General features: G+C 45.3%; 1 protein-coding gene across 1 annotated transcript; it reads left to right on the top strand.

The window, feature by feature from the left end:
- Positions 1 to 1,637: 1,637 nt before the first annotated feature.
- LOC306706848 (BRD4-interacting chromatin-remodeling complex-associated protein) lies at positions 1,638 to 11,803 on the top strand (the record flags this gene model as incomplete). Its single annotated transcript, XM_079174080.1, has 12 exons — positions 1,638 to 1,678; positions 1,849 to 1,891; positions 2,118 to 2,183; positions 2,418 to 3,956; positions 4,591 to 4,824; positions 5,884 to 6,487; positions 6,605 to 6,738; positions 7,231 to 7,292; positions 8,820 to 8,968; positions 9,643 to 9,737; positions 9,875 to 9,977; positions 11,079 to 11,803. 12 exons carry the CDS (start codon positions 1,638 to 1,640, stop codon positions 11,801 to 11,803), a joined length of 3,795 nt encoding a protein of 1,264 aa, XP_079030206.1.
- Positions 11,804 to 14,106: the final 2,303 nt, after the last annotated feature.

Here is a 14,106-nt window from a genome sequence, read left to right as displayed (position 1 = left end):
ACTGAGCGCGAGGCAGTGAGTAATGTTATAATTGGCTTGAACTGTTCCGAGCTTTTTCCTCCACATCGCTTCTTGTTTCTCTCTCTCTCAGCCATGAGGAGAGGACGAGTCACATCCAAGACGCAGGGGGAGCCGTCTATTTACAGCCGAGGCGTTCAGGTCTCATGTCTGCGATAGACACAACAATAGCTTCCATTTTCCCCCCTCCTCATCGGCATCAAGCAATAATCGATGCGATTATTGGTAAAGATTCGGTCCCCCCCCCTTCAGTGTGTCCGATCACACCAGCAGCAGCGCTGCACAGCCGGAGGAGAAAACTGATGAATCATGTATTGATCTTGTGTCTCGCCGCTGAGATGAGAATGTGTTTTGGCTGCCGGTAACCTCAAGTGACCTGACAGCATGTGGTGGGTGTGTTTGTGCCTGCCCTCTCCTCACCCTCCAGCCTCTCCACGGTGAAGACGCAGCAATGCTCCGGCAGCAGAGGGAGGACCCGTCTCCGTCCCGCCGCCTCGGTCTGGCATCCCTCCGCCTCCAGACACTGAAGCCCGGCCACGACTTCCCATGAGGCCACCACCAGAACTCAGCTCGACCGCTCTGTATGGGGCCTCTCACATATGAAGTAGGTTCAGGTTGAGGTCTGGGACTCGGGCACACGAGTCATGAGGAGATAACTAGGTGGGATGATGACAAGCTGGTTCATTTTTCAACTTTAAAATGTTCTGTCGTGATTCCCATCCTGTGGTTTGGGACACACAAGTTTCTTGCAAAATGCTGGATACGTTCACCTCTTACTTCAAATGAAACAATGACAGAAAATCACTCTTTTGAACTCTTCAAGTAGCTGTCTTAGGTCAAACAGGTTGGGAATCACTGACCTGAACAAAAGTTAATACTGAAGCATTTTCTTTTCTGATAATCAATCATGTAAGTCAATTATCAAGCAAAAACTAATTGATCCCCGCTTGCTGCCTCTCAAACGTGGTTATTATTATTATTGGTTTTATATCATCGCAAATTGAATTTCTTTGGATTCTGGACTGTTGGTCAAACAAGCTATTTAAGGCACCTCTGGTTTTGGGAACTATATGATGGATGATTTTCACAACTTTCTGGGTTTTTATCGATCAAACATTGATTAAATTATAGAAATGTGTACAAAAACAGTTTAGCTTTAGGTCTATAGAAGAGAACAGAAGGGCAAATATTGTACAAACCTCTATACACAGACATTAATAAGACACAAGTAGACGCGTTAGAAGACTGCTAATCCAAATACAAATGTATTTAAGTTGTCTTTAAATGAACTTTGTGTCAGTGCAGGTCTAACTTTAACAATGCGGTCTGATTCTGATCGGAGAGATCTGCTGGGTTTTCTTAACGTGTCTAATGTGAACTGTAAAGGCCTTTAGGAGCCTGTACACCAAGAGGGAGATCTGAAATCCAGAGAGCAACGGGTTCTCACTGGAGGTTTTGAAAATTACAGTCACCGTCTATAATAACCAACATAAAGATCCTTTAATCGATGTTGGAAGTAGTTGCAGCCATAAAAACGTGTGGTTTTCCTTCGCTGATTCATCCTTCATCCTAATAATTCAAACGTGATTACATTTGTCCTCCTCTTCCTCTTAGTTGACATGGAGGATGAAGATGGGACTTGTCTATTTGATGTTTTGTGGTGAGTCTGTCCAGATTATCAAAAGTAATTATTAAATAAACTGGACAGGGTCTAAGATTCAATGTGCTCTAATGTTCTCTTATTCGGGTATTTGACGTGCAAATTACTTGGTTGGGAATATTCAAAAAGGATTTAACTGATTTTAATTGTGATTCTCTTTGTCTTCGCAGTGACCCCCAAGCCCTGAACGACTTCCTTCATGGGACCAATGAGGTAACGGAAGAGTCTTAAATAGAGAGGGACTCAAATCCTATTTTTAAAAAAAATCAATAGTGCAAATGATCATTTCGAGGTGGGAATCTTTCTTGGCACACAGTCGTGTGAGATGTGTGGAGGAGGGCCAACAGAGTGAAAAGAGAGCCGTAATGTAACACTGCGTTCATTTGTCGCCGCGACTTTGTGAGCCCAACCTAAAAACCGACTGATTTCATCCCACCAGCTGCAGACTGAAGACCTGCTCATTAGCTCCTCCTCTGGGGAGCCCTCCCTCTTCACAGATGCCCCGGTGAGTGTCTGGATCCACAGCCAGCAGCGTCACAACAACCAGCATTTTCCCCCCCAGGCGAATGATTTTTTATTTATTTTGTTCTCCTTCTGTGCCTGAAACGGCTTCCTGTTAATCACACAATCCTCCCCTCGTTTTTCACTCTCTCTCTCTCTCTCCTTCATCCTGTTTTCTGCACCTCTCTCTCTCTCTCTCTCTCTCTCTCTCTTTATCTCCCACTGTTTCCTCCTCCAGAGCCCCGTCTCTCTGCTGGGAGACGGCAGTGATTCCCCAGACACGCCTCCACCCGAGTGTGTGGACCTGTCCTTCCTGGAGGAGGCCCTCCTGTCGTCGCCGGAGGGAGGAGAAGACCAACAGGTGGTGCAGGGTGGGACGCCCGTGGAGGCCGCGTTCGAGGCAAAGAAGGGGGAAGTGGAGGAAGCGGAGGTGGCAGAGGTGGCATGTGATATCCTGCAGCAGAGCCTGCAGGAGGCCGAGATCACAGAGCAGACCATGGCTCTGGAGGCAGAGCTGGCCCAACCCGGGGACAGCCTGTCCCTGTACTCACCTGCCCCTCTCCTCTCCCCACCCACCGTGCCATTCATACCCAAATCCGTGACCTTGCCCATCACTCAGGCGTTGCCCAGAGACACCCAGGCAGCGGTGGAGCCTCCCCAGCCCTCCCTCCTGGCCGTCGGGCCGGGCTGCCCTTCTCTAAAACCCGCTGCCCCTCCTCAGCTCATGGGGCTCCTACCTGGGAATGTGTTCCCCGCTGCCTCACCAGAGACCTCCTTCTCTCTGACTCCTGCCCAGGCATCCAGCATGATCATCCACAAGGCCATTCCCAGTATGACCAGTCGCCCCCTCATCACCCCAACCCTGAGAGCAGCAGCAGCACCGGGCCTCATCCTGCAGCGCGCCCCTCTTCCCATTCAACCCAAGCTGCCCATCAGCATTCAGCCCAGACTGGTTCAGATTAGCCCCAAGCCTTCTGGGCAAAAACACACGCCAGGTCTTACGTTTCTCCCCGGGACTGCCTCACCAAATATTTTACTCTCTCAACCTCCAGGCCAAAAGCCTGCGGCTCCACCGCCGCAGGCCTCCCAGCACCTCCACCACAAACAGGTCAGCCTGCAGCTGGTCAACCAGGGTGGCTCCTTTGTGCTCCAGCCTCAGGGACTCTTCCAAGGCCAAAACCAGTTCCTTCTTCCAGGCCAGTCCCCTGTTACGATCTCCCAGTCTGCCAGTGCAGCTCGACCGCTGCTGACCCCCAGTCACCACTGCCCGTCGCTCCACAGTGTGAACGCCTCCACCGGGCAGCTGGTAGAAGGCTCTCAGATCCTAACTGTGCCCCAGAGACAGCTGAACTTCAGCCCCGTCTTCACCACCCCTTCAGGGCAGCTAGCGCTCCGCCAGGCCACTGTGCTTTCAGGACCTTTGCAGCTACAGTCAGCGCCCCCTACTGTCTTCCAGATGCCAGCACAGCTGACTGGAACCTACACTCCAGGAGGGCAAGGGCAGCGTACCACCCTGGTCCACAGTCCCGCTCTTGGAAACCACATAACCTTGATCAACAGTTCAGGGGTGCTGACCCCAGATCTCACTTCCATCTCGATCGTCAACGGCCCCTCAGTGGTTCAGGGTCTGCCTTTTGCTGCCCAGGCTCCGGCTCCTCAGAGAGGAGTGACAGAAGGACAGCTGAGCCTCCAGCAGGCCTCCGTGGTGCTGCTGCCAGAGAGAGCCATTCAAGAGGACAGGACCGGCTCAGAGGAGACGTTCCACCAGCTATCGCAGGTGAGCTGCCAAAAAGGTTTAAAGGAAAGTTGGATTATGGGAAGTGTAGGATCCAACGTTTTTAAAGCTGGAAGTCAGGATATCTGCAGATTACACTTTGACTGTTCTGTTTGTTTTACCTGTCTCTTGCAACTTTATGGAAGCGCAACACTAGATCGCTGAAGTTCCCTCGTCAAATCCATTGCCTTACCACGCTATGATAACGAAAAATAATCATGCAGACTTGATGTCTACTATGATGGACGGAGTTTCAAGTGTCAATTAAGTGATTTTCATTCTCAGAGGAAGTCTCTAATGGTGGAAAAAAGTTAAACTGTTCACCGTGCATTTACAAGTGGACAGTAAAAAAACTGAATATACTGGATTTGCAGTTAAATAGTTAAATCTCACTAAATATACTGGTGGTGGCTCAGTGGATAGAACAGGCTGTCCTTTAACCTCAATGTTGGCAGTTCCCCGGCTCCTACTGTCCGTATGTTGAAGCATCCTTAAGCGAAGGAAGCATCTCTAGTGTCCTTTAGAGGCACGTTGCACTCCTGGCCACACCTCAGTCTGTGATGTTAAAACAGGTGTTTTGCATGTAAACTCAGCTTTAACGACTCCACTCTGATGTCCATTTGTTCGCTTGCTGCAGCCCTATGGACATGTCCTCCAGCATGTCTCGGTGCAGCCCACCCCTGCAGGGCTGCAGTCCTCCCCTCCTCCTGTGGTCACAATCCTGCAGCCGCCCCCTGAACCACCTCTGGCCCCCGATCCAGCTGTGGAGATCCCTAAACTCTTGATGCCCCCAGCAGACATGACCCAAGTAGTGGAGGAAGTGACCCACTCGATGAGTCAGAACGAGGCCTTTATGCAACATCTGCAACAGGTTAGCGCTTCGACACATTCCTGCTGATTCAGTGATGAAGTGCTTGTTTACATGTATATGTTGGTAACAGTGCTCTTCCTTAGTGTTTCTAATAGTATCAGTAAGATATCATATCTGGAAGATATGATCCGTATTACAGCTGTGCAGCAAGCTAAACACACTTCCAATAAAGGTTTAAGACGGGAGTTAGCTTTTGAGGTTTTTACTGGAAACAGCTGTGAAGAAGGCCGATTGGGTTAAAAACCCCTCACAACTTAAATGTTAGTGATTAAAAACTAAAAAGAGACTCGCCCTGTGCATGTACAGAGTCAACATGCATCATTTCCTGTGTCACCTCTCTGGAGCTCTGCCACACCAGCAGCTTCACAGTTCCACTTTAACGCTGACAATAAAGCGTTACTGGTGTTATCAAAATGACAAGAGCGAAAAAATGTCTCCAAAAAGATGCGTGACAGTGAAACACAGTTAACTGCATTGAACACTATTTGACTATGACTATATCTTCTCATTTTATCAATTAAAACAGTGATATTTAAGAAGACAAAAGTTGTTTTTCAGCAACTAAATGTTTCAATCATATTGGCTTATGTAGCAAACAATAGGCATTTTCCACAAAAAAAACATTTTGACAAGTCACAGTAGAACAAACACAGGTGTAAATTAAATGAACGATGGCTGAATTCCATTTAGCTGCTTTGATTTCATCTTCCTGGTATTGTGCATGCTGGCTCACAGTCACTCTCACTGGGACACTTGAATTGTTGTTAGTAAAATCTGTGCTGTTCCTGCTCTGACAAGTTCAAAAGAGGAAGACCTTTTGCCACTGCGACTCAGGGCGAGGTGACACAAACTGCTGTACAGAAAGCATTAAAACAACACTTTGAAATACAATAAAGAGGTTAAAGAAAAATGGTGTGAGTGGAATAAAGTTAAATAATAAGTTTGGATCTTATTTGACAGCTGGTTCCATGTCTGTGCGGCACCATTTGATTAGCTGACGGCCTCCTAAAGGATCTATGAGATTTATCTAATTGTTGTTATTCATTATTTCTACCACAGCAAGCACTTAGTTCTCCTATCGCATCTGAGCTGTTGGTCGGATCGCTGCCGGTGGTGCCGATGGAGTCGCTCACCTCCCCGGTGTCCAACGAGAGAGAGACTCAACCACAGACCCACGCAGTCTCGGGTCAGGACGCCCGCACCGCGATGTCCGACCAGTGTGTCGAGGCTTCTCCGCTTCACTCGGACTCAGCGGACACTCCGCTGATCTGCTCCCCCTCTCCCATCCGGGACACGGAGAGACCAGCTCCGCCCAGTTACTCCCCTCAGATCCCTCCGCCTGGACCTGAGGGTTCAGTCACAGCTCCCCAGACTCGCATCGAGCCCCAAGTCCAGTACCAGGTCCCTCATCAGCTCCAGGTCTCGCAGGCCTTATTTGCCCAGAGCCAGTTGCAGATGGAGCCGTCCGTCTCCCAGCCTCCGCCCCAGCTCCAGGTCCAGTCGCCCGTCTCCCATCCTCAGTCCTCGGTCAACGCTCCAGTCCACAGCAGCCCCCCCACTCTGCGCGTCTCGGTGCCTCAGCAGCAGTCTGACCCCACAGCTACTTCTGCTTGTCTCTCCACAGGAGGAGACGACTCCGCTGTCCAACAGCACACACAAAACAGTGAGTGTCAATTCAAGTACGACACAGAACGGTTCATTCAAACAATAAGCCCTTTACTCTTCACCGTCACATTATTATCTACAATACGATCATCGTCCCTGCGTCCCCCTTTTTCAGAGCCAACAGCTGCCTTGGTCGTGGAGAGTAAAGCGTTTACTCTCGATGTCCTTCCGCCCTCTCCTGCAGCCCCGGGTGTCCAGGGCCACGGGCCCCCCGGCCCCGTCCAGACGAGCCAGAACACCGGCACCAAGGTGAGAAATACAATGTGTCGTCTCATGATGTCAAACATGTAATTATATATTTAAAACATGTAATTTAAATGTTGTAAAAGAAGTCCTTTATATCAATGTAATCCAAAAATAACAGAATACATGTTGTATATAAAGATATCTTATTGTTATTGATTATAATTATAATTTCCCAAAGCCCAAGTTGGCATATTTAAGTGTCTTGTTTCGTCCGACCAAAAGTTTAAAACCCAAAGATATTACATTTACAATAGAAACTAAAAACCTGTGAACTTCACGAGTGTATTTTTTCTTACACTGAGAATAAACAGGTTTTAAAATGTTCGTAATGAGTCAAAATAATTTCCCCTCTGGATGAAACTGAATTGGCTCCGGTATTTGAAACAGAGCTTTGAAATGATTATTTGTTAAATGCAGCAAACGCATCATTAATGACTTGAAATGGCACCCGTCTCCGTCCTTTGATCTCATCCCAAAATGTTTTCTGGCTGCCAGCTGGCAGATCCTCCGGAGCAGCAGCGAGAGGAGAGGCTCACACCAGCAATGCGCAGGCACAGGTACGACTGTCTGTAATGTTGAGGAAACACCAGCACACGTTTAGTCTCAGACTCACATAATCTCCTTATAAGGAGTAGAAAAGTAGCTGAAATAGAAGCTAACCAAACAATTAAACATATATGAGAAAGTGTGTGATAACATGCATACCACAGCCACACAGGACCCTCACAGGATACCTGTAACCGCTACATTTAAGAGCATTTGTAAATCAAAAGAAATGTGATAAATAGATCTTTCTGTAGTTGGCTAGCAGGATTTAAAGTGAAGGATTTTTACTCAAGCGTCCCATTTAACAGTAAAAGATGATGAATCGGAGCCCAAAGCCGACCTTCATTTTAATTTAAAACACAATGACTCTTCAACAACTCAAGGGATTATTCAGTATTGTATTTCTGTATAATAATAATACAAAGAAGCTTTCTGTCCAAAGTAATAATAGTTTATTAATTTATCAACAGCTGGCTGGTTTCACAGACATGAATTAAATCTGATCCTTCAATAATCCGAGTCCTTGAGGATTTATTTTACCGTTTCTACACCTGCTGCTACTATTTACTGCTGCTACTGTGGGTACTACTACTACTACTACTACTACTACTACTACTACTACTACTACTACTACTACTACCTGTACATTCATAGCAACTAGACTTCTACTGCTTCTGGTACTACTAGCACTACTGCCAAGGCCGGATTAACAGCTGGGGAAAGACCCGGGTTCACTGTGCGTCATTGCATTTCTGAAAGTTTTATGTGGAAATCTCGATAGATTTTAAATTTGAATAGATTTCCCGATCTGTTGAAAGTAACCGTCGTTGAAAATATTTATAGATTTGCAGGATTACAAACTGGGCGTCTGTGGCAACATTGGGGGAAAAAATGGTATTACAGTTTTTCTCCATTATATACACAAAAAATGCACATAATTTTAATAAAACTTGAAGCTGAAGCACAATTAAGCACATTTAAATAGTTGTCACTCAAATGATGAGACTAAATCAACCAGTATTAAAATCTTAAAGGTCACATATTGTAAACAAATGAGGTTTAATGTCTTTTCATTATAACGCAGGTCGAAGTGCTTTAGAAATAACTTAATAATGTGACATTTTTTTTTAAGTTTTGCAAAACTAAAAGTACAAAATCAGCCGGGACGTGGATTATTACGTAATCCCGTGTCAAAGTCTATTTCTAACACCTGTATTATTTGATGTGCTCTCCTAAATAAAGTTGTGACTAACTGACTCGCACACAAAGCCTGAGGCCAAAAAGCATTCATGCACGGTCCTGGTTGTTTTCTGGGTCTCTGTGTAACAAATACAGACACTGCCGTCTACATTGTGATTGGTTCTCTGTATTTCATGAGAACTTGGAGGCCAACAAAGGACCAGCGGTACATTTCTGCCCTGAATAACCGGTGCAGTCAGTAATAGAGCGCAAACACAAAAACCACAAAGTGTTTTATTACTTTACCCGTCTGTGGCAGCTCTGGTTTACACCGAATCCTTTTCGTCGTGTTCCTTCAGGTTCCAGCAGCAGATCTGTTTGGACCACGCAGCGGTTCAGACCTCCTTCACCGGCCCGGCCTTTTCCACGCTGAAGGACGCCGTTAGACGCATGCTGCCATACCACACCTGCGCCGGTCACCTGCCCACTCAGGAGGACTTCAATTTAGGTCCGTGAGCTTTGGTTGATGGCTGACAATGATTTATAACAACTTAGTTGATTAAAAAAAAAAATAATAATATATATATATAAGATATTAAATGACATAAACATAACATGAATTATAGACATGCTTCATATCACCATTATAACCTGGGTAATACAGAATATATCTACCTTTTAATTAAAAAAATTGGTGCCAGTCAATGTGTCCACCTCTGATATATGATGGGTAGTGTTACGTCTAAATGTGGGAGAAGAATTTACAATATTAACACCGAAAAAAAAAAGTTTTTTTAAACAGGACAAAGTGGCTGCTAAACTTAAAATAAATAAAGCCTAACTAGACTCTAACTCTAAAAGCAACACACAAAAAAGACCCAACAAACTCACCCACAAAAAGACATTCTTCACAACGGGGGGGGGGAATTTCTTCCAATTTGGCACAAACGTCCACTTGGACTCGAGCCTCGATTTTGGTGGTCAAGGGTGAAACCGAACCCTTGATGTGAATCAAACTACTGGAGCTGAAACTAATGATTACCAAAAACCAAAAGATATTTAGTTTACTATCACATATGACGGAGAGAAAGCTTCAAATCCTCCCATTTGAGAAGAAGATATTTGGTATTTCTGCTTGAAAAGTAACCGTTGATGATGACGATGACGTTTCTCTGCTCACAGTGGACCAGGAGTTTGACACCGTGTCCGGTTTCCTGCTGAAACGCACCAAGGACATGGTCAACAAATACAGGCAGCTACTGGTGAGAGAAGCCCAGGTGAGGAACGACACACACAGCTTTTTCTTTCTCTGTCCAGTGAACGACTTCTGAGACCAGGCGTCTTTGTGTTTATGAGGCAGCATTGATTTGTTAGTGTGTGTGTGTGTGATGGGAAAATGAACTGGTTTCCACAGCAGGAGAGTCCGTCAGCAGAGATGGTGATGCTGGAGCGTCTCTTCCTCCAAGCTGAGCGATGCGCTTTAGCAGAGGACAGACGGAGAGTCCGCAGAGACCCAGGTCAGTGTAGACCACCATCAACGCCTACTTTAGCACGTGTGTGTGTGTGTGTGTGTGTGTGTAAATGTGTTTTTATGCCTTTTCAAATCCCAGGACTGAGAGAGAAAATGAAGGATGTGAATTAGCGACACTCCCTTAAATTCCTTTCTTACGAATTAATTTATTTGTGCCTCGGAGCGCGGCACTTAACCTCCATATTTGCTCCAGAATAGCTCCCAGGTGTGGATGTGTAATTAAGCTGTGCAAATGTGGAGCGGGGTCGTGCTGAGTGAGACTCCGCATGGTGACGAGAAAATTACACATGTGAGGTTAAGATCAAATTAAAGCAGGGTTGTTATGTTAATTAAAACAGGTTGGAAAAGGGGAGGAGAGCTCTTGAAAACTGTTAAATGTCAGGCTGAGCGGCTGCTGGACGTCTGAAGGAATAATAATTATACAAATGGAAAATGATAGTTAACGCGAGCTGAAACAAAAACATTTATTTAATTTGCTTTAATTGGTGCAAATGTGTTTCTTTTGCTAAAAGAACAGGAATCAACGTATAGAGGCAAGTCAATCCTCATCCACAGCAGGAAGTAGAGGCCAAAATCTTTATATCTTAACGCTATATATCACAATATAGCATGTCTTCTGGTAATTCAATACAAAATACGCCACATGAAATCACCACATGGTTCGTGTGTAAATTAAATACTTACCAAATGAAAAGTACTGAGTATTTTATTATTTTATTAAGAATTTAAGATTGTCTGAGAAACATAATTGTGTATCTTAATATTTGATTTCATCACAATATGATTCACTTGAAAGGCGATCAATGATATTGAATTATCGACTAGCTCCAGTAGAGGGTTTGAAAATGTTTATATTTTAAAATAATAAATATTAGATTAGAGTCTTCGTAAATTTACCCTTTTCGGCATTACATAAAACATTTTTCCTCATATGACAACATGTTTGATAAAATCACACATATTCTCTGTCTTTTTTAAACACATTTCGCTGTAATACAGCCCGACATCTGCACAGCGTGTGTTTGTAATGAACATAACAAACGAGTGACTGTTGTTTAATCTATTCTGTTTTTTTTCTTCACTCCAGAGTCTTTTATGACGGCTCTGGCTACATCAGCGTCTTCCCCCCACGGTGTCCCCTCCTCCGGCTCCTCCCAGCGCTGCTCCTCCGGCAGCCCCTCTTCTCCACCAGCCTGGACCAGACTGTCCGACCGCCCCCCGGGACTGAAGACGTACCGCTCCAGCTCCCGCGGGGCTCTCAGGCTCACCATCAAGCAGGAGTCCGGCTCCCGTAAGGTGGTTCACAACTCGGCCTGCGACCCGGGACTCAAGAGGGACCACGCGGGGCAGCTGACCAACGGCGGCGGAGCTGTGAGCGAACGCCACTCTCAGGCACCACCCAACGGAGCACCGCGGCGTCCTCGGCACGACGAGGAGGGCTCCAACGGAGCTCTGCTCTGTACCGCTGCAGAGGACGTCCCACAGACAGCACCCCATTCCAAAATAAAAGCCCCAAACCCTCTTTCTATGCCAGAGACACAGGTCGGTTGCTTCGAGTTGCCTCCCAGAGATGTCAGCGCCCCCAAACTGAAGTGCTACAGGTTGGACGAGTCGCCTCGGCCGGAGCAGCGGTTCAGCCCGCCGCCTCCCCCCCTCCAAGAGGACAACATGCTCAGTGAACATCTACAGAGTGCCATCGACAGCATCCTGGAGCTCCAGCGCCTGCAGGGCCCCTCTGTAGCCCCGTCCAGGGCCACGTCGGGCCCTTCACTGGACCAGGCTGTCACCAGCATCCTGGAGGGACACCTGTGAGGTAATCTGTCCTGACAAGACGTCCACACAGATGCAGAAACATCTGTCTGAGGGGGGAGAAAATAAAAAAACTTTCTATCTGTTCCCAGAACTAAAAGAGATTTTGTTTCTGGGTTCCAGAGATAACTTTGAAGGGACTGATTGTTTGAAAGAAGGAGGAGGAGGAGGGGGAAAACGAAGAGGCACTATAAAGAGATGCATACCAGACCACAGCACTATCTGTAGTCCCATAGATGTTAGATACTTCATTTCGATGTACGTTTGTGGAAAAAAAAATCTATTTGAATAGGAGCTATATTGTTTCAGTGGTAGTTAAGTCATTCAGAGGTTTACGACACTGGTGTGACCTTCATCAGCATATAGTATATAAGTAATAGTGAGGATAACGACAACGTGGAGTAGACTGAGATTATTCAATAGTTTTTTATAAGATTTCTTTCAAAAATGTGAAGTTTTCTTTTGCATAGTGCCAAGCTTCCAGGGTATTTATTTTGATAATCTGTGCCAATCGTGTTTTGCATTGAGAAAGGCAGCGAGTGTGTGCGACGAGTGTGCGAGTGTACGTGTGTGTGTGTGTCTTTATTTGGATCTGAAGCGAGTGTGTGTGAAAACATTGCATCCTGCGACGGGACCGCACATAAAGGTCCCGCAGGCTCCATCATCTCGGCTTATCGAATGAAACTCCAAAGAATTTGTGACTTGCTACATCCTGAATACACCAGCAAACGTCCATGTCGTGTCTCTTCCCACAAACTGGAGTCTGTCCTCGTTAAAGCAGAAAGAAACCCGAGGGGGGGGGGGGGATTAGGCAGAGTCCTGCTGTTGTTCTTGTTTTTAAGTTTAGTGCCATTCATGCTGGAGTCTGACTGTGAAATGATTCTAGTTTTCAGAGAATGTTTTTCTCATACTTTATGTATTAACACGCAAGCAATAATGAGTTGGGGTTGTTGGGAGCAGTGGTGCAGTGAGGAGGAGGAGGAGAAGGAGGAAGAGGAGGGAGATCTTTGCCTGTCTTGCTTATCGACGGGAAGATTGTTTTTCAGCAAAGAGAGATGCTTGTTTTCTCATTGAAGCCCGCGTAGTTTAGAAATTGTGTTTCAAACATGTCTGAGGGTCGATTAACGACATAAATCATCACGCAAATGTCCAGTTTGAGAAAGAACAAACTGCAGTTGTGTTCACTGTACAGCCTCTCTGCATCATCAAACAGCCTTTGACCAAAAAAAAATAACAAAAAACTAGAGGAATCATCCGCTTCACGTTTAAAAATTCCCTTTATTTATTAATGCATCGGTTTGAAGGTTTATTTTCACGCAGCCATTGTGGAGCAATATGATTTGTGCAACATCTTACGTTAATGTGACAATCTTATCGGTCTGTGTGGAGATGTGAATCGTGTTCATATGAAGGTACGAGAGAGAGATGAGGTCATTCGTATCGGCTGTACGACTCTCCCTCATGAAACGTGTGCAAAACATTCTTTGTAGATGGATTTTTACCTTGAAGGTCAAAACGTTAAAGCTGCAAAATGTCTTTCATTTTTTTGTAATATAAATTGAAAATGTGCTTCAAAAATGTTAGCTTTTGAAGATACTGTTAGTGGTCAAGGTTTGACCTGCGAATTGGAAATGTTTAGAATATGCCTTATTGTTAATTCAGTGTACCTTTAAGGAAATGGAATCTGCAAAGAAAGGATTCATAATGTGATGTTTTAAATACTGTAACATCTGGTGTTCTGAAATGTGAAAGTAACCCGTCCCTTCAAATGGAAAGAAGAAGAAAAAAAAACAACTTCTAGAGATTTGGGGCTAAATCAAACAGGCCTTCTCATTTCTTTGGATTGCATTGTCATTTTTTTTATATGTGAAATTGTCTTTTGTTGGAATGAACAAAAGGAGTTATAATATGCAGTAATTTAGTGTTGAAATCCTCTGCAGTAGTTCGGGTGGAAACACACTAGAAGATTTATGAAGTATTAGTTTGATATTTTGGGAAGTAAACTCTGATACCACTCTCATGTCTGCATGCTAGATACAAAAGCTAGCAGCTAGTTAGCTTAGCATAAAGACTGGAAACAGGTGGAAACTGCTAGCCTGGCTCAGTCCAAAGGTAATCAGGGCTGCATACTTTCTTTTGTTTTTGACCTTTAGTGCGTACTGCAGCTGCCCTTACAAAGTACACACTGTTGCATGCAGTATGCATACAACTGGGACGTTATACTCTTTATATTTGTCACAGACTGTCTGTGCTCTCTTGCCGGCTCAGTCCATGAAACTCCATATCTTGGCTGGAAGAAGTGAATT

The sequence above is a fragment of the Pholis gunnellus genome (genome assembly GCF_910591455.1).
Source record: "Pholis gunnellus genome assembly, chromosome: 15".
NCBI lineage: Eukaryota > Metazoa > Chordata > Actinopteri > Perciformes > Pholidae > Pholis > Pholis gunnellus.
The sequence above is the reverse complement of the archived record's forward strand: the minus strand, read 5'-3'. Positions and strand labels throughout refer to the sequence as shown.